We start from the raw sequence: 20050 nt of genomic DNA on the forward strand, positions 1-20050 counted from the left end.
TCTGCTTTGAAATGAGCCGCCCCGAGTCCCTTCAGGGAGATGGAGTTGGGATATAAAAATAAAATTATTATTATAATATGGCAGTGTGGACTCAGATAGCTCAGTTCAAATCAGATATTGTGGGATTTTCTGCCTTGATATTCTGGGATATAGGGCTGTGTGAAAGGGCTCCAAGTGTCATCCCTTAGATCTCCTTAATCTAATACTTTAATTTTCCTTTTTTACTTTGCAAAACTCCTTGCAAGCATGAAATGATCCAGCTGAAACTGGCTATCAGTCCCTCAGGGTACATTTTCAGTTGGACTAATGCAACTTGACACCGCTTTAACTGCCATGACTCTATGTTATGGGAGTTATAGTCTCATTGGGGGTACTAGACCCCTTTGGTGGAGAAGGCTAAAGGCTATGTGAAACCACAGCATTGAGCCGCAGCAGGTAAAGTGGTGTCAAAATGCATTATTTCTCTAGTGTAGGTACACCCTCTGATATATATTCTCCCAGGGTTCCATATAACCCAGAATATCAAGGCAGAGAATCCCACATTATCTGCTTTGAACTGGAGTATCTGAGTCAACACTGCCATATATTCCAGTTCAAAGCAGATAATGTGGGATTTTATTCAGCTTAGTGGAAGGGGCCCCAGACCCCATCTACACTGCCATATAAAATCCAGATCATCTGCTTTGAACTGGGTTATATGGCAGTGTAAATCCAGCTTCAGTTGATTTTTTTTAAAGAGAAGGATCCAAGATGCAAAATGACCTTGTACTTGCAGTATGTATCTATAGAGGCCCTTCCAAACAGCCATATATCCCAGAATATCAGAGCAGATAATCCACAATATCTGCTTTAAACCAATTTATATGAGTCCATACTGCCATATAATCTAGTTCAATGTGGATTTTATACAGTTGTGTGGAAGGGGCCTAGGACTACAAATTTAATTTCCCAACAAGAATAAAAACAAGCTCTCAAGTGGCTCAAATCAATAGGTCTTAGCCTTTGACAGGGTTAAGATTAATTGACTGAAATTCCCAGAGAGCCTTTCCATCACTCCTGAATGACCACACTTGTGAGCCAAGTGCTCTGGAAACCAGGTTCGAATCCCTACTCGGCCATGGAAACCCATTTGATGACCCTGGGCAAATCATACTCGCTCAGACCTCTTCTACACTGCCATATAAAATCCATCTTTGAACTAGATTATATGGCAATGTAGACTCATATAATCCAGTTCAAAACAGATAATGTGGATTATCTTCTTTTTGGAATTGTTAAGTCATTTTTGATTCTTCCATTCTGAACTAGGCTTGGAATGTTATTTTAAAAAGAAATCAGTTACGATTGCTACTGATGCTACTACCGACTGCTGTTTTGCCATTTTAGGTACTTTGTATTTATATATTAGCATACATTTTAAAAGACAAGATATCTTGCAGTGTTTTAGGTGTAATGAATAAAAAAGGAACCATTGTTTTCTTTAAAGCAAAAGAAGCCATGCCTTCAGTATCCCTAGAAGTGACAGGAAATAATGTGAGATGTCACTTTCAAGCAAACAATTGAGTCTGAATAATTTAGTTACCAGCCTCCTGCATTTTCAGGTCATTTGTGAATATTAACAGCATGCATCTACACCGTGGAATTAATGAAGTTTGACACAACTTGAACTGCCATGACTCAGTGCTATGGAATCACAGGAGTTGTAGTTTCATAGGGTCTTGAGCCTTCGCTGCCAAAGAATTTTGGTGCCTCACCAAACTACAAATGCCAGGATTCCACAGGATTGACCCATGGCATTAAAGCAGTATCAAACTGCATTAATTCTGCAGTGTGGATTCACCCTCAGTTATCAGCTCCAGGAAGAATTCCATTTCTTCCTTGCCCTCACCTTCTTATTCCACGGATTCCCTTTTTAATAAGAAATCTTTGTGGATAGCTGTAGATTTACATTCACCTCTTTTTTTTGTGGTAGGGAAAGGGAACTTAAGAACTTTTGACTCTGTTTTTAAAAATAACTAATTTGCAGTTTGTGTTCAAATAGGGATCATTGTTTCTCCCCAACTATAATTTGTTTCAAAGCAACCTGATTTCAAATTGTGGTTTCTACAGCTGACTTGGTTCCCAAGTTTGATGGAACAATAAACTAAGTTCAAGGGGAAGTCAAAATAAGTTTCCAGAGTTATCCTTAACTGGTTAGAAGGAAGGGCAGGACAAGGTTTTGAGCATAAGTAAAACAAGCCTCATTCATATCAGTAATGTGCATCTTCCTGAAAAAGTAGAAATGCTTCTGGTGTTCTTAATAATAATAATATATGTGGCGCAGTGGGTTAAACCGCTGAGCTGCTCAACTTGCTGATTGAAAGGTCAGCGGTTCGAATCCAAGGAGTGAGGTGAGCTCCCGCTGTTAGACCCAGCTTCTGCCAACCTAGCAGTTCAAAAACATGCAAATGTGAGTATATCAATAGGTACCACTTCGGCAGGAAGGTAATGGCACTCCATGCAGTCATGCTGGCCACATGACCTAGGAGGTGTCTACGGACAACGCCAACTCTTCGGCTTAGAAATAGAGATTAGCACCAACCCCCAGAGTTGGAAAAGACTAGACTTAATGTCAGGGGAGACCTTTACCTTTATGATTTAGCATGTCTTGTTGACAAACTTCTAAAGGTTTATGTGGAATTTTTTTACATTGGAATAGGAGTAATAATGAAACAGATAGAGCATATACAGCAGGACTCCTGTATGCACTGGACAAGTAGTAGAGGTTTCACTTGCTCATGTCCAAAAATACATTCTCTAAGCATTTTCTAGATTCTCCGTCATGATTCTATGGTAGGCTTCTGCTAAAAGTAGACAATAGTTGCTATGGAGGACCTAGAAATGCTAAAGAGGTGTTATCTTGATGCATTTTAGGCTCTCCAGTGCTATTCTATGGTATGACTACCAGAAATCATTCATTTCAATAGGGTTTGCTATTAGCCGCAGTTTTGTGTTTTCACCTGAAGTCCAGGAATGTATTCCTGTGGGTATGGGAGTTGTACTGTATTTAGGAACTCTTTGGCAATGAAAGTTGCTTGCGGAGTTTACACCGATAAGTCCAATATGTACAAACAGCCAAAGTTTCCAAAATAATGCTGCACAGTGCCAACGGGAAACAATAGGCTTAAAATGAAGCAGAATTGGAGCAGGGTAAAATAAAAAAGTGAAAGTCAAAACAATAAAGATATTGGAGCTCAGTTAAATACCACCTATCATTCCGGTGCCATATTGAAGTCATACTTTACTTATATTCAGCAACAAATGGCTGTACCTGGAAGAACACTTTTTAAAGTACACATAGTTGAAGAGAATCAAAACAGGTATATTTTACCGTATATCCACAGTTGCAGAGATACTGCAACGTTTTCATTTTGAGAAATGCGTGATTTAATACAACCCATTGAACATATCTTACTAAAGGCTGGATGAGAGTCTGCGGTCACAGGCAACCTTTTACATTTTGTCTTGACTGTTTGGGATACAGGAAGTTTTGTGAAATAGAAACTTTGCAATGTGTCCATTTGCTAGTCTATTCCTCTGTGCATTAGGCTCGTCAAGCCTTGTTTCTGTGGAAAAAGGAATAATTGGAAATTCATATCCTATAGTTAGCCCATTTAACTTGATTGATTTCAGTACAGCAGCCCAGAAAACTTTGGATGTAATTTTGTGTGGATGAATTGGAAATTTTCCAAGGCAAAGCAGAGCATTGGAAATTTTCCATTTTGCAAAAAATTCCACTCTACATCTCTGCATGATGCGTCATGTCCAACAGATCCAGTTTTCACAAGTTTGTTTCTGGTTCTGAGTTACTCAGATGTGACCAATAAATTAGAAAAAATTGGTTTACAAATGTGTTACTCAGTTCTACTTTGTACTAATAAAACCATTAGAAATTGCAAGCGTAGTAAACTGTGCTTTGTTGCTAGACTTGAACTGTAAGCAAGGAATTGAGTTCTGTACTTCCTGTACCACTCACTAATCTTCAAGAAATGATACACTCCCATTCAAAAAGGAAGAACAGAGGACCTGCTAATCCTAACTGATTAGCTATTTCAAATTTGCTGGGTGTATTTGTATGAATATATGAGATTCAAAGAAAGAACTATTTTTATTTATTTGAGTAGTTGAAAATTCCAAAATAACGGAACTGTGCAAAGAGCATTCTAATTGTAAAGGAATGTATGCCTTTATGCATGCCATGCTATTATTTGTATCAATCCTCATTCAGATTGCAATCTAGAGAGGAAGTCCTGTTAGGCACAGTGGTTTTTCTGATTTATCACAGATAGGATCACATGGTATAAATAGGTAAATGACACATGGCAGTGTGAGTTTTGGTTGAACTACAACTCCTTGCATTATTTGCTATTGGATATTCCAGCTAAGGCTGATGGCAATTGCAGTTCCACAGCATCTGAAAGGCCATCTGTTTCTCCTGAGATAAGAGAAAACTAGCAAAATACATAATGGCTCCTGTAGGATTGTGACATATCTTGTAAAACTTGAGGAAGTTTTTGTGTTTGTGTGCATAACAAAATATACATTAATGATAGAGGCCTAGCTCAAGGAGAAAGCACTTATATTCATATTATATATGTATAACTCTGAATGCTTTTCAATGCGAGCAAGATAAAAGTCGTACCATGAACACATACTTTAAGATGTAGTCTTGAGAAGTTGAAATGGAAAATGTGACCTTGGTCTCTCAGGGTTGCTGGTCTGTTGAATAAGTTCTGGGTTTTGCTAATTCCTAGGTTTTCAGTGTGAATATTTAAATATGGTTTGAAGAAACCATAATTAAATATTCACACTTGAATATTTAAAGTGGATCTGGTGTGTGGTATAATAAAGGAAACTGAGTTATGATCTTGGTGTTGGGAACCTCTGGCCAAAGCCTTGTGCAGTCACGAATCACATGGTTGCCATTGAGAAAGTATTTCTTTAGCAAAATGAGAAATATATTTTGAAGACCATTATTGTTTTTGTTGTTGCCATTCTTTATTTTTACTCCCAATTTTTCCAGGTTTGGGACACAAAAGGGCTTACAACTTAAAAAGCACTACATTTAGAAACATACAAAAAGTAAATCTTAAAACACAGTTGTCTCTCTGCATTTGTGGTTTGTTGTTTGTTGTTTATTTGTTCAGTCACTTCCGACTCTTTGTGACCTCATGGACCAGCCCACGCCAGAGCTTCCTATCGGCTGTCCCCGCTACCAGTTCCTTCAAGGTCAAACCAGTCACTTCAAGGATACCATCCATCCATCTTGCCCTTGGTCGGCCTCTCTTCCTTTTTCCTTCCATTGTCCCCAGCATCATGATCTTTTCCAAGCTTTCCTGACTTCTCATTATGTGGCCAGAGTACTTCATCTTTGCCTCTAATATCCTTCCCTCCAGTGAGCAGCCGGCATTATTTCCTGGAATATGGACTGGTTGGGTCTTCTTGTGGTCCAAGGCACTCTCAGGATTTTCCTCCCAACATCACAGTTCAAAAGCATCTATCTTTGCGGTTTAGACTTCTGCAAATTTGAACATTTGAGGATTTTATTCTGTCTAGGAATCTCTGGGACCTCAAGTGTGACTCCATGGTCATTTTCCTCTAGTCATGCTAGAATTTTCTAAAGAGAAGACCTGCTTTCTTGATCTCTACCCCTTTTGAGAGGAGATGCAATTCGATTTCAAATGCAATAAATTATGAATGCATCTCTCAGGGAAGGGAAGTTTCCATTTTGTTTAAAAGAAACAGTAGTTACTGAAAAGCCTTCCCTGGACCCCCTGGACCTTAATAACCACAGATCAGTGTTACAATTAATAAATACATTTAGTTAAAATGTAATTAAAAATAAAAAGCTGCTAAAATAGCTTAGTGTAAAACAATGTATCACGCTCAACCCATTTTCTAACAGCATTCTGAACTTTAAAAATTATGTCTGAATAAAAGTTTTAGCCTTCTGCCAGAAAGCAACAGGGAGGAGACCATTCTGGCCACTGAGATGGCCCTTTCTTGCATCCTTGCCAACCAGGCTTATAATGGTGGCGGGACTGAGAAAGGGATCTCTCTTGATGATCTTGGAGCTCAGTCTGGTTCATATAGGGAGATACAATTTGTCAAATAGCCTGGACGTGCGCCATGATGTAGATTTGTTTATCAAGCTGGAGGCTTGGAAGCTTGATAGGGATGCATGATGGAGTTGCTGTGTCAAGTTTTCCTTTTTCTTAACAGGATAAGAAGATGATGAAAGTGGTCAACCTCAAGCAAGCCATCCTCCATGCTTGGAAAGAAAGGTGGAGTGATTACCAATGGGCCATAAACATGAAAAAATTCTTCCCCAAGGGGACCACGTGGGACATTCTGAATTTAGCAGGTCTGGTTTATAGTTAGCACAGATTATAAATGTTCAGTTATGTGTTGTTTCCCTACACAGTGTGCTCTTTGCAGTACAAATTTCATTGCCTATTGTTTTGACAGTATATCCATTAGTGCTCAACCACTGTTTGGCTGCTGAAAATACCCCAGCCACTGCAATGGTTTCCAGTTCCTTTTAAGTGCTGTATTAAATCAAGTCTAGTTACTACATGATGATCCATCAGTGGTGTCATGATATTGATGATGCAGGTAGTTTTGCAGATTTGGAGTAACTACTGCTTTCTTCCTAAAACAAATGTTCTGTGTTTCGGTTATGCGTGTCCATTCTTTAGTGACGTGACAGTTCCACATTATGAAACAGGTACCTTAATTAGGTGGTTGCCACAATTTTTCAAAGTGTCTCATCTGTTCCTTCACATGCTGTGCTACCTGCAAAGTTAAATATACACAGAGGCATTATTGCTTTTTGAAGTGTGTATTGGGTCTGAATTTAGAACAGTAAAAATGTGTGAATCACCTTAGAATTGTGAACTCTAATGTTACAAAAGATAATTAGTGAAGTTGAACTTATAGTTAGACATTATATATTCATTTTTTGGTTTCTACTTTGAGTGTTCTATTACGGATTTTGGTTTGGGAAAGGTAGGCTTGAAATTTATGAATTTGTACCAGGTGACATATCCCTCCTTGGTCTGCTGAAATTGAAGTTATTGTTGTTGCTTCATTTTTTTACTCACTGTTGTTTTTATTATTGTTTTCTGTTCTTCTTCTTATTGTCTACACAAAATAGATCCATGTAGGTACTTGGCAAAAACATATAAGAATGCATATCTTTCTATTTTGCAATGGTCATCTTCAACATTGAGTTGATTAAGTAGCAGATGAATTTACTTTTCTTTATCAGAAATTGGAGGCTCATCTACACTGTAGAATTAATGCACCACTTTTAATTGCCATGCCTCAATGCTATGAAATCATTGAAGTGGCAGTTTTACAAGATCTTTAGCCTTCTCTGCCAGAGAATAATGGTGCCTCACCAAACTACAAATTCCAGGATTCAGTAGCATTGAGCTATGGCAGTTAAAGTGGTGACAGTGTAGATGCACATTGAGCCTTTTGGCTGTACTTCTATTCCCCTATTCGGGTATAACACTAAACCATGTTTTGACACCATGAATATGAGAATCCTGATAATGTACTCACTATATGGTTTTCACCAGCTATGGTTTGCTGGGTTCAGCTAAAATAGTAAAACCTGTTTTGTTGCAAACTGTAATGGAATGCATCTAATGTCTTTCCTTTGTGTGTAGGAGATGACGAAAAGGTACAGCATGAACCTGAAGCTACTTGTGCTCATGACACAAAATTATAGTTTGGCATGTGATGAATAAGTGTGGTGTGTGTGTTTTGTCAGTGCCAATATAAAGGAAAAAAATGGGAGATGTCCATATTGTTAAGTGTGGATTCAACTATTTTAAATTTGAATAAATATCCATAGACCAAACCTTAAAGGGGAGCTAAAGGTTTTGTGGTACTTAAAAGGACTAACATATCTTCTTTGGCATAGGGTTTCATGGATTGCAGCCCATTTTATTAGATACGTGATATTGCCTCTTTGGACTAGATGTATAAGAAGGGATGTGAGACATTAAAATGTAAAATGTATTCTGGCACACTTAATAATTGTTGATCAAGCATGGCATCTGTATAGTGTTTGGGAAGCGAGAAGACATTATACATACTGTTGCTGTTAGGAGACTTCAGGTTGACACTGACTTATCATGAGGTTTTCTTACAGGATCTCTTCAGAGGAAGTTTGCCATTGCTTTCTTCTTAGACTGAGAGAGTGTGATGTGACCAAGGGTTTCCTTGGCTGAGCAGGCATTTGTACTCTGTTTCCCAGAATCCTAGTCCCACACCATTATACTATACTTGATGCATTTTGGCACAGATAAACTACTGAGCTGCTGAACTCACTGACTGAAAGGTCAGCGGTTTGAATCTGGGGGGCGGATGAGCTCCTGCTGTTAGCCCCAGCTTCTGCCAACCTAGCAGTTCAAAAATATGCAAACGTGAGTAGATCAATAGGTACCGCTCCGGTAGGAAGGTAATGGAGTTCCATGCAGTCATGTCAGCCACATGACCTTGGAGGTGTTTACGTACAACACCGGCTCTTTGGCTTAGAAATGGAGATGAGCACCAACCCCCAGAGTCGGACACAACTAGATTTAATGTAAGGGGAAAAGCTTTACCTTTACTTAATGAAAATTCTTCATCTATTTTGAAAGCAAGATGTAGAGGTTAGCCTGTAGATGAACTATAGTGAGTGCAGGATTGTAATCAAAAATAATAACAGAAAATGTTAAAACTATAGTCAGCGAATTGACAAATAATGGCCATTTAACAAACCTGCAGCAACATGAAAACCTTGAAAAGTAGGGAACTGTAGTAGACCACTTTAGCCCCCAGTGAGACCTTGGGAGATTGTCCACTCCAACACATAAAATAAAATTCATTTCTCACCCCAGTATTGTCTAGCAGGCATTGACAACATTTTCACCATGTTTTAAGATTCCTCTGGTTTATTTTAGATTCATTTGTTGTTTAATTTAGCAACACTTCCTGTTTTTAATAACGCCGTTTCTAGACCCCATTGAAGTGGATTATATGGTCATGTGGACACATATAATGCAGATTGAATTGGAGCATCTTCATCTACACTGCCATATAATCCAGTTCAATGCAGTTAATCTGCATTCTGAAACTGCATTATGTGGCAGTGTAGATGGGGCCCTGGAGGTAATAAGATGCTTCTCAAAAGTGGCTGTAGTGCCTCCTACGCTCTCTAGAGGGCATTTCCGGACTTCTTCTTCTTGAGGACCATGGGGGCCATAAGAATGGTCCATCGGCCACACTTTGCCCACCTGTACTTTATTCCTATTTGAGACATAAATGCCCTATAATACTGATGTATATGTTGAAAAATTTTTAGTGAAAAAATCAGTTCAGAAAACTGATCAATAAGAATATTTTACCTTAAAAACAAAGATCCTCTTCTCTGATGAAAGTCAAGAGCATAGTCTGTCCTAGGAGAACCTAAAAGAAGCATGAGTCCCCTTTCTATCTCCATTTTCTGGCCTTTTTAAAAGCCTGGATAGGAAACTGATAATGGCAGCCAGAACGGTTGGCCTCTTGAGGTGATACATGTGCTTTCCCCTCTTCATGGATGACCTTTGTCCTCACCATGAGGTTGACTTATACATGAGTATATATGGTAGTTAAACCTTTTGTTCAGCTTTTTCCTTCTGGATTATATCCTTTCTTTGATGGCCACTTACAGGTTGGAGACAATGGCTCAGATAGGCACATGTGTCTCTTCCCATGCAATTTCAGGTTCCCCAATCTCTTAGCAACTATCAGATGCTGGGAAGAGTCCCTTGCCATAATAGCCTATGGGGCAATTCAGATCATAGGAAGCAGTTAGTCTCATCTTAACTGCTTGGGGGAGAAATGGCAATGCACTCTCATTTGGAGTGCACCCGCCTTTTCCTTCACTGAATTCAGAACAGTCAGGTCTTCATGGTCTGATGCATCCTTCCCTCTGGTAAGAAGGAACAGCAGGAATCCTTCCCAAAATTTGACAGTTGCCAGGGGAAATGCGGTTCTTGGGCAAAAACAATAGCCCTCCCTGTTTTAAAAGGGTCTGATGCATGTACAAGTTACTATCTGGATCTGTGTATCCTAGGACAATGAAGCCCTTCTCTTCCGCTTTGGGGATAGTATTTCTTTAATGTCATTTTTAAAAAATGGGTTAGTTCTTTGATGTAGAAGCTGCTTTGTCCTCTGTAAAATGCAGCAGGGCATTGTTGTCAAATAATGACACACTGTATATACTCATGTATACGCCTAGATATTTCAGTAAAAAAATCAATCCCCAAAACATGGAATGACTTCTCCAAGAATCAGTGTGTAAGCAGTATATCTTAACCCTTATTAAAAAAGGAATAATTTCCTTCTCTAAGTAGAATGGCGAAAGACAAGAGCTTAATCCATCCCTGGAGAACCTAAAATGAGCACCAATTCCTTCAATTTTCTCTGCTATGGCTCTGTTTCTGGCTTTTTTGAATGCCTGGGTGGGAAAATGGCAGCAGTGGCCAGAAGTGGCTGACCTCCCAAGGCATCATTGGTGCTTTCCCCTTCTTTGTTGAACTATCCTTGATTTATCCACAGGATATATCAGAATCCTTCATTTTGCTCCCCCCCCCCCCCAACCTTCCCTTGACTTTTACATGAGATTGATTTATACACAGTTATGTACGGCATAACATATTGTCAGATGAACGTGTAAGTATGGGGTCCTTTAATAGCATTATCAAAGTGGATATGGTAGTAGTAGATCCTCTGGGTTTTCCATAGCTTCGGTGTATCTGTTGCAAAGTCTTGTTGCTGTTGAATAACTTTAAAGAATTGCAAAGCTGTCTGTAAGCAAGGACAGACATACAAGTAAATTGTTGTTTTTATATCATGGCTCCCAATAACGAACGATGGAAAATGTCTAGTTCTGTGATTTCTGCAGTTCACCTTTCACATAAAACTAATTTTGAAGGTTGTTTAGAAGTCACAGAGGCATCTACACTGTAGAATTAATGCAGTTCGATACCACTTTTCATTGACTTGGCCCAGTGCTGTGAAGTTATAGGATTTGTGGTTTGGTGAGGCACCTGCACTATGGCAGAGAAGGCTGGACAGTTCCCATGAGTCCATTACATTGAGCCATTGTAGTAAAAATAGCACCAAACTGCATTAATTCTACATGTAGATACAGCCACAGATAGGGAAAATCATGGTTTGTTACGTTCTCAAAACTTGGATTTGTATTCTCCCATCTTTCTGCTCTTACCTCACTGAAGCCATAGAAAAGAGACCGAAGGCTTTCATTGCCATTATAAACTAACTGTAGTTTGAATTGCTGTGAGTTTTCCAGGCTGTATGGCCATGTTCCAGAAGCATTCTCTCCTGACATTTTGCTCACATATATGGTAGGCATCCTCAGAAGTTGTGAGGTCTGTTGAAAACTAGGCAAATGGGGTTTATATATCTGTGTAATATCCAAAGTGGGAGAAAGAACTCTTGTCTGTTTGAGGCAACTGTGAGTGTTGCAATTGGTCTGCTTGATTAGCATTGAATAGCCTTTCAGCTTCGAAGCCTAGCTGCTTCCTGCCTGGAGGAATACTTTGTTGGGGGGGGGGGTGTTACCTGGCCCTGATGGTTTCCTGTCTGGAAACAACTTGAACACACTATGTTTAATGTTAAATATGGTTTCCTGAACTTAATAAACCATTGTTGCGGTTGGCTCATTTCAGTGAGTAAACCCAACTGCGGTTTGTCTCAGCACAAACATACTTGTGAAATATGCATAATTAAAAAAAATAGAAACGAAAACCTTCAACCTGCTTGCAGCTGTGTCAGCGGGAGGGGGTTATGATCTTCTTAATCACATAATTATGTTAGGGTTGGAATGCAGTGAAGCAGACAGATATCAAACAGATTTTGTAATATGAATGCACCTTTGGATCTTTTAAAGCTGCATGATGTCCCTTTCCAGATTTTGACGCTTAAGTAGACGTTTCCCACAAATTGTCATGCTTATTATAAACTCATAGCAGAAGGGGCTAGAAATTAAAGGGTGGGGGAAGTTTATGAACTTTGGAATTTTGCATATAAATTATTGAGTTTATGTTATCCCTATCCTCATCACTGGCTGATGTTTGCATTCCTCTCTTCCTCCTCCTTGGTTTTATCTGTTTTGAAGAGCAAAATGAAGCTTTTATGTTAATTCTAGTGTCCTAGCTTGTATGGTACAAATTTGTGGAATTTTAAGCTTGCTCAGCACTTCTTTTTTTAAAAGACTGTAAGGCTTTTAAAGCTGGGATCTGTTCTGTTTAATTTTGTAACATACCATGTGGATTAATGATGAAACATAAACAACGGGGATGATTATTAATACGTCTGTGGGACTGTTGTAGCTTTCCAGCTGAGATTCAGAGGAGGACTTTTGGCTCATTCCTTAGACATGACAACTTTGTGTCTGCAAAGGTTGTGGAAAATATGCAAGGGCTATGGACCATTATTAAGGTAGGTTATATTCTGGGTGGGTGAAGTAGTTGGTTGGAGAAATGTTATGAAATTGACACGGATACTGTACTTCCAAAATAGTGTTGGAGAATAGATATAGGGCAGTTATTGCTGGCTGCTCTGATGCCATGGACATCTGGGCAATGGATGGTACTATTGGCAGCCTATTGGTTGATAGGGAAAACACCAAAGGAACATCTTAGAAAGGAAAAATGTGCTTTTTTGGGTCTTAAATATGAGCATCCATAGTGGCTATTGCTTCATGCAACCCCAGAATGTGGATAAATATGAAGAACTGGAAGTAGTGGAAATTACAGGTAACCAAGATAGTGCTGAGTACAGGCCTCTTTTCATAGAATCATAGAGTTGGAAGAGGCCACAAGGGCCATCCAGTCAAACCCCTTGCCATACAAGAACACACAATCAAAGCATCCCTAACAGATGTCCATCCAGACTCTCTTTAAAAGCATACAGAGACTCCACCACCCTCTGAGGCAGCATATTCCACTCTTACTGCCAGGTAGTTCTTCCTAATGTTTACTTGGAATTTCTTTTCCTGCATTTTAACTCCATTGCTCAGGTCTTAGTTTCCAGAACATCAGAAAACAAGCTTGCCCTCTCTTCAATGTGACATCTTTTCAAATATTTAAATATGACTCTCAGCCTTCTTTTCTCCATGCCAAACAAACCCAACTCTTGAAGCCATTCCTCATAGGGCTTGGTTTCCAAACCTTTGATAGTTGGTCGCCTTTCTCTGAACACATTCCAGATAGTCAATATTCTTCTTGAATTACGGTGCCTAGAACAGGACACAGTATTCCAGATGAGGTCTGATCAAAGTAGAATTGAGTGGAAATGTGACTTTCCTCGATCTGGACACTATATTCCTATTGATGCAGCCTAGGATTGAATTCGCTCTTTCAGCTGCCACATCACTGTTGACTCATTTTCAGCTTATGGACTACTAAGACTCCTAGATCCCTTTCACATGTACTGTTTTCAGGACAGGTATTCCTCATCCTATATCTGTGCATTTCATTTCTATTGCCAAAGTTTAGTACTGTACATTGAATTTCATTTTGCTAGTTTTAGTCATGCTCTGTGATCTATTAAGACATGTTCTATAATAGCCATCGCCATGAAAAGGGACCTTTATTCAGCACTGTTGTTTTGAAATCTATGTAATTCTGAAATCCTTTATAACTAAGGCCCCGTCTACACTGTCATATATAATCCATATTATTTGCTTTGAGTTGGATTGTATGGCAGTGTAGACTCACATTGAATGTTTGCCAATGTTTTTGTTGTAAACTGGTTTGAGTCCTCTCAGGGAGATAGGATGGGATAAAAATAAAGGTGATTATTATTATTATTATTATTATTACTTCAATAATCTGAATGTTATGGCAGTGTAAATTCAGTCTATATAACACAGATTGCCTTTGGGCACATTAGGGGTTTTCACAATAGAAAATAATGAATTATAAAATGAGGTGGGTAGGATTCTTGAGATTCTTATGTAGAAGACTACAAAACAGCTGAACTGAGACGAATCTCCCTGCCTGCTCCAGCACTCATCTATAGAGTCATTCAAACTGTTAATTAAAAGCTTGACTGAGCAGATAGGGCATACGCTGCCCCTTTCCGTCTTGCCAAATCTGGCATGTTGGCAGGATGCCACTGGGAAATGCGTGCCAGCAGTCGGCCCACATTCTGCGGAGAGGTTCCATGTGCCAGGCCTCCAAAATCCTCTTCACCTTCTCTCCTTCAATCTTCGGAAGCGTTTGACACATACTGCTGGGTAACAGAGATGCTTTGCCGAGAAGTGCTGTATACTAGTTGATGCTACAGAGGTCTATGTGAAGGTCATGTGCATCGATCACAGCAAATGCAGCACATGGGGAGGGGATGGTGTGACAGTGGTGTCCATTTCTGACCCATAATTCCTTGTGGAACAATGACCTGCCTCCCCCTATTCTCTCATTATTTACTCCTCCAAAATTATGGAAAATTGGCAGTTCCTAAGAGTTCAGCACATTTTTTATCATTTTTCATGAGCGTGTATACACATAACCTAAGTTGATTTTCCCCCTCTTCTTCATTTTCTTTCATTTTTCATTGCAGAAGCGCTTCTTGAACAAGCCATGACTGGCCTAGCGCCAAACCCACTGATCCTGTCCTACCTGAAATATGCCATCAGTTCCCAGGTAATAATCCCATGGTAAGGCCTTTCATCTTCAGAGGACATAAATAGATGTTAGTGGGATGAATCATTACTTTCACATGGATAATTTATGTATACTTTTTAAAAAATGATTCTTACAGAACCCAGATGTAAGTAATAGCAGGATGTTCCTGTTCTTCCTTTTTGTAATATTGGACTGATTCGGATAGTTTTTCTTAATGTACATGCTCCAAAAGCAGTTTTCTTTATTAAATGTCTTTTGCATTTTGGTTTTGCTACGTCATGGGAAATCGTCTGCGTTAAGCACTGAACCTCTAATCTCAGTCTTTTGAGATGTCCGAAAGCATTGCCTGCTTGATTTTAAGTATAACTTTACTTCCATAAGAAATCTTAGGAAGCAATATTCTGCGCTTGTGACTATTTGTGCAGTGATCACTGCTTTGATTATTATCTGGCCAATTTTATTGTGGAGATCTTCAATCCATTGGATGATCTGGAAATTGCAACAAGCAATTTTGTGGCTAGCTGATAAAATCAAAATAAGCAATGAAATTAAAATGATTCTTTAATGCCTTACTCAGTGGTTTGAGTGTTGGGCTATGGTTCTGGAGATCGGGGTTCAATTCCTTGTTTGGTCATAGAAACTCACTAGGTGACCCTGGACAAGTCACACTCTCTCATCCTTAGAAAATGGTTGTGATAGGCTCACCTAAGGGTCACCATATGTTGGAAATTAAGGGAAGGCACACAACAACAACAACAACAATATGTAAATGTGTGTAATGCCTCCGAAGTGAGAAAGACACATAGCATCTCCCTTTTATTACTGATTTTTCTCAAAATCTTACAACAGAAAGAATATTTTTGGATGATTTTTAACCTTTTCTTTCTTGAGTTGCTCACTACAAAGTTGATGTGAAGCAAATATGCCATCACCTAAAAATGTCTGTTTAAATTTGTGCCAGACCAGTGCTCGAGCAACAAGCTGCGACGCTGTTAAGTGACCTTGTCGCCCCCCATGGCGGTTGAAATGGCAGGGCTTGTTTGTGGCTTTGGAATTTTTTTTCAAAAAATCTTACCATTTGCTAGTAACCACTTATCTCCCTTTCTCTTGTTTCTGGTTACAGATGGTGTCGTCCTCTAGCGTTCTTATGGCCATCAGCAAGGTAGCATTCGGATACTTCTTTATGCAACTTCAGCCATAATTTTCCTTTCTAATATCCTCAGATCAGAGTGATCAGTTTGCGTTCAGGGACCAAAGGATCCTCATCACCTTCAAAAAAAGTCTCAAAAGCCTAGCAGCTTTTGCAAATTTAGGAGAATGTCTGGTTTATCTTAAAGTCATAGCACGTTTCAGTTTTCATGGTTGTGTATAAAAGATATTTTTTTAAAATGATGATGCCTGAAGCCTGAAAACTGCCTAAACATGAACATTGGGAAATGTTTTCCAAACATTAAAACTGAACATTTGTGAGGGAAAGGTACTTTTTTTTACTTGTTATCCTTGTTCTTGTTTTCCTACACATCTTTTCCCATCACTTTTTATTACCTCGTCACAAAGAGAATAATTAAATAGCCCACAGTTCTGAATACAATTAATTAAAACTAAAATACAGAAGCATCAATTAGTCCTACTTATTCTCAGTGATGGGATGGGCACTTGCATGGGGACTAAAACCCATTTCCTCTTTGCTGAATGGAAGATTTGCAAATACAGTAGAGTCTCACTTATCCAAGCTAAAAGGGCCGGCAGAAGCTTGGATAAGCGAATATCTTGGATAATAAGGAGGGATTAAGGAAAAGCCTTTTAAACATCAAATTAGGTTATGATTTTACAAATTAAGCACCAAAACATCATGTAATACAACAAATTTGACAGAAAAAGTAGTTCAATACGCAGTAATGTTATGTTGTAATTTACAATTTACAAATTTAGCACCAAAATATCACTATATATTGAAAACATTGACTACAAAAATGGCTTGGATAATCCAGAAGCTTGGATAAGCGAGGCTTGGATAAGTGAGACTCTACTGTACCACCTTTCAGGGCTTTTGCTTATCCTGAAGTAATAACAAAAAAGGCTCCATATCCTTGTTCAGATATAAAAACTGAGACACATCCCATGGTAATTTGGAGATCCCTCCAAGCTGGCTTTTCAAAATACAAGCATCTTTTACTAATGTGTTTCCAGCCCTCCCGTCTAAACATTGGCTGGGGGAAAATTGGCAAGAAATGGCCAACAACAATCCAGATGTTTCCCATAGGGTGAAGAATAGAGTACATTTCCTCTAACCCTTCTTTGTGAAGTTGCTTTTGACAGCTGCTAAAGAATTTACAAGATAGGCTTACTTCAAACTTATATGCCACGGGGGACAGGGGACAAAGCTGTTCATAATGAACTAATCCGTGTGTATTTTTCCCTTGCAATAACCATTCGTACCAAGGACATTCAAAATCACTTCTAGATACTATTAATTGAAAGCTAGAGTAAGAGGTAATCTAAACAAAATAAGGTGCTGTTGGTTGGTGACTCAGTGAATTAGAGAAATATTACCCTGTATTCTTGGGAACAGGTTTGAATGGTAACTTCAGGTTGCTCTTATATCTAGCCTTCCCTTTGGCTGCTTGAGTTGTACCTACAATGCAAAGAACCTTTACCAATGGATTAACAAGCTGTAGTCCCTTGTAGATAGATAATACCATGTCAGTATTTTTTAATATCAAAGCTAGATTGCTGTATAATAATAATTTTATTTGACCAGTCATATGACCATTTCAAAATACAATACTAATAAAAACAAGGCAAAAAGGATGAGAGGATGGCAGCCGACCTTCTATTTACAGTCAAAATCTTATTTTCCTGATTCTTCTTTCAGGAAATGTGCTCTTTTCTTGGTAGCTTTCAGAATAAAAAGGCTTACTCTGATTATGGTGGATCTTTCTAGATTGCTGTACTTCCAGATCCCTTTACCAAAAATGAGTGATTAGTAAAGGTTATATATTCTATGTAGGTTACATCTTGAAATGTAGGCCGTAAGAACTATTTCCAGTAAAGTAGAATATATGTAAAGTTGCCTATAGGGAATATTTGAAAAAGCATTGAACTATTGAGCAAAACATCAAGTATTGCCTGTATATAAAATAATTATTTTACATGAAAGTCATGTCCAGGTAGGAAGCTTTATCCTGTAGAAAGAATAATACTACTGGTGTATGTTTTCTGTTTTCCCTCGTTTCTCTTGAGCTCACATCTTTTGATTTTCTCTTGCTTCTTTCAGTTTGATGACTTCTCCCGAAATATCTGTGTCCAGGCATTGCTGGGAATTATGGACATGTTCTGTGACCGGCTCAGGTAAGGACTAACCAATATGTTGAGTCCCCCACTGGGGAAGTGGCAGCATGTCATACACCAGGAAGGACAGATGATAGACCATGGTCAGCCATGGAAAACTAAGCACCTTTTTTTTGCAGGGATTCTTTCTCTCTCCTCCCCTTCCCCATTTCTCCATGTTACAACAAAACATAGAAATAACATGAAAACTACTGAATGAGGTTATAAGTATATAAACATGTCACAATAAGCTGAATGAGTTGAAAAGTCCCTGACTGTATCATAACAATTGTGTCCTTTTCAATAAATTTGCCATACATTATGAGGAAATGTAGACATGTCACAGTATTCCCCCCTCTTGATGATGACCATTTTACAAATTTTCTTACAAACAGCTCCAACTCAGATGAATTAAATGATACTTAGTTTAATTGAATGGATGAAACAGCCATTCCTGCATATGGCAGCATGGAATCCTTGCTCTTCCATCACATATTCCTCCTCATACAAGCTTAGAACTTGTTACACATGCTTTGGATGCTGTTGTCTATTGTGGCTTGTACAACATGTCCTATTTTTGGGTCCCATGGACAGTGAAAACAACATAGGATTTGTGACCCCAGACAAGAGGCTGGCATGGTGCATGATCTTCTTTCCATACTGTTTCATAACTCCTCTGGTTGGTAGAAGTCTTTCATAAGTTGCTGAAGCACAACTTTCTTTCCTTATCAATTTTTGTAAATAATTTGGGTTCATTTATGTAACAGGATGGCAGGTGCTCATGGTGTCACTTATTGCACAGAATCTGCCAAGTATAACATCAGGCACTTTGGTGCTTTTCAGGCAGTTTGATGGATCAATGCTATCCGAGTAAGCAGTGAAAATTTTTATTAAAGTGGGCTGTGATAAAACTTTGGAAGCATTTCTTTTTTTCTGATGTAAGAGTATATAATCTGCGCCATTTAATACGTATTACTTGTGCCTTACCTGTTAGGAGATCCGTGGTATGAACCAGGAGTGTAGCTAAAAGGTGTCAGATTAGGGTATTATGCCCCAAATAAACATTCTGCTTCAAATGAAATGTTCTTCAAGACCCCACATTTCTGGCATTCGAGAGAGTGAGACATTTAAAATTATTCACATCTATAACTCTTACATTTGCCGTCTTTGCATTTTCGTAGTTATTCTTTGCTGCCCCTTTTCTTTAGAAACGTAAATTATATTTCTGAAAGATCAACTGAATAATTAAATTACTGCAATGCTAAAATGTGGGACAAAAGGAAACCTTCATAGGTGAGGTGGAATTCATATTGGGAACCCCTGTAGCTAGACTTCTGCTATGCACGTCTTCATTATAAATTGTAAAGTCATGGGTGAACAAAGAATTTCTACTAAAAGGAAAAGAAGTGGATCACGCATTAATGAAATTGGTGCCCTCCAGACATAAAGACACAGCTAATATCTAAAAGCATATGGATTACCTAACCAGTGGAATAGATTGAGGTCAGCGTCTAGGGCCCCACTGCTGAGCAGGGCCAACAAATGGCCTCAGAGCATCACATGTGATGGCGCAGTAACAACACGTTACTATCAGCATCTAGGTTGAGGACATCCCTGCTCATGCACCTTCCTTCTCCTTATTCATAAACACATTTTATAGTCAGAAGTAACCTGCTGGGCATAAACATGATTACAGATGCTCATTTTATTATTGTTGCTTTCAATATATATTATCCCTTTTAACAACAGAGTGATGTTTTATTATCAAGTATATGTTACCATCAAGGCCACAGAAGCAAACTCCCTGTTATTTCTGTATTCATGATGGTGCTATAATTTAAATTGGTTTTAAAAGTGCAACTGCAAGATGCTCAGAATATCTTTTAAGTTAAGGTTGACAAACTGTACTTTGACAGATCAGGAATGTATAAACAGTTCTAAAGCATGTGGTGATGATGGTGGGTAGAAAAGTAAAGTGCTACTTGTATGCT

At 38.7% G+C, this 20050-nt stretch overlaps 1 protein-coding gene across 4 annotated transcripts in view; it reads left to right on the forward strand.

The window, feature by feature from the left end:
* med24 (mediator complex subunit 24) overlaps positions 1-20050 on the forward strand; it is a 74254-nt gene that overhangs the window by 948 nt on the left and 53256 nt on the right. For all 4 annotated transcript variants that reach the window (XM_062958316.1, XM_062958317.1, XM_008113346.3 and 1 more), the window contains exons 2-5: positions 6262-6403; positions 14665-14747; positions 15853-15891; positions 18007-18080. In XM_062958316.1, the coding sequence (XP_062814386.1) occupies positions 6271-6403; positions 14665-14747; positions 15853-15891; positions 18007-18080 (329 nt within the window). In that variant the 5' untranslated portion in view covers positions 6262-6270. The remainder of the gene's footprint in view (positions 1-6261; positions 6404-14664; positions 14748-15852; positions 15892-18006; positions 18081-20050) is intronic.

The sequence above is a fragment of the Anolis carolinensis genome, chromosome 6, assembly GCF_035594765.1.
Source record: "Anolis carolinensis isolate JA03-04 chromosome 6, rAnoCar3.1.pri, whole genome shotgun sequence".
Taxonomy (NCBI): Eukaryota; Metazoa; Chordata; class Lepidosauria; order Squamata; family Dactyloidae; genus Anolis; species Anolis carolinensis.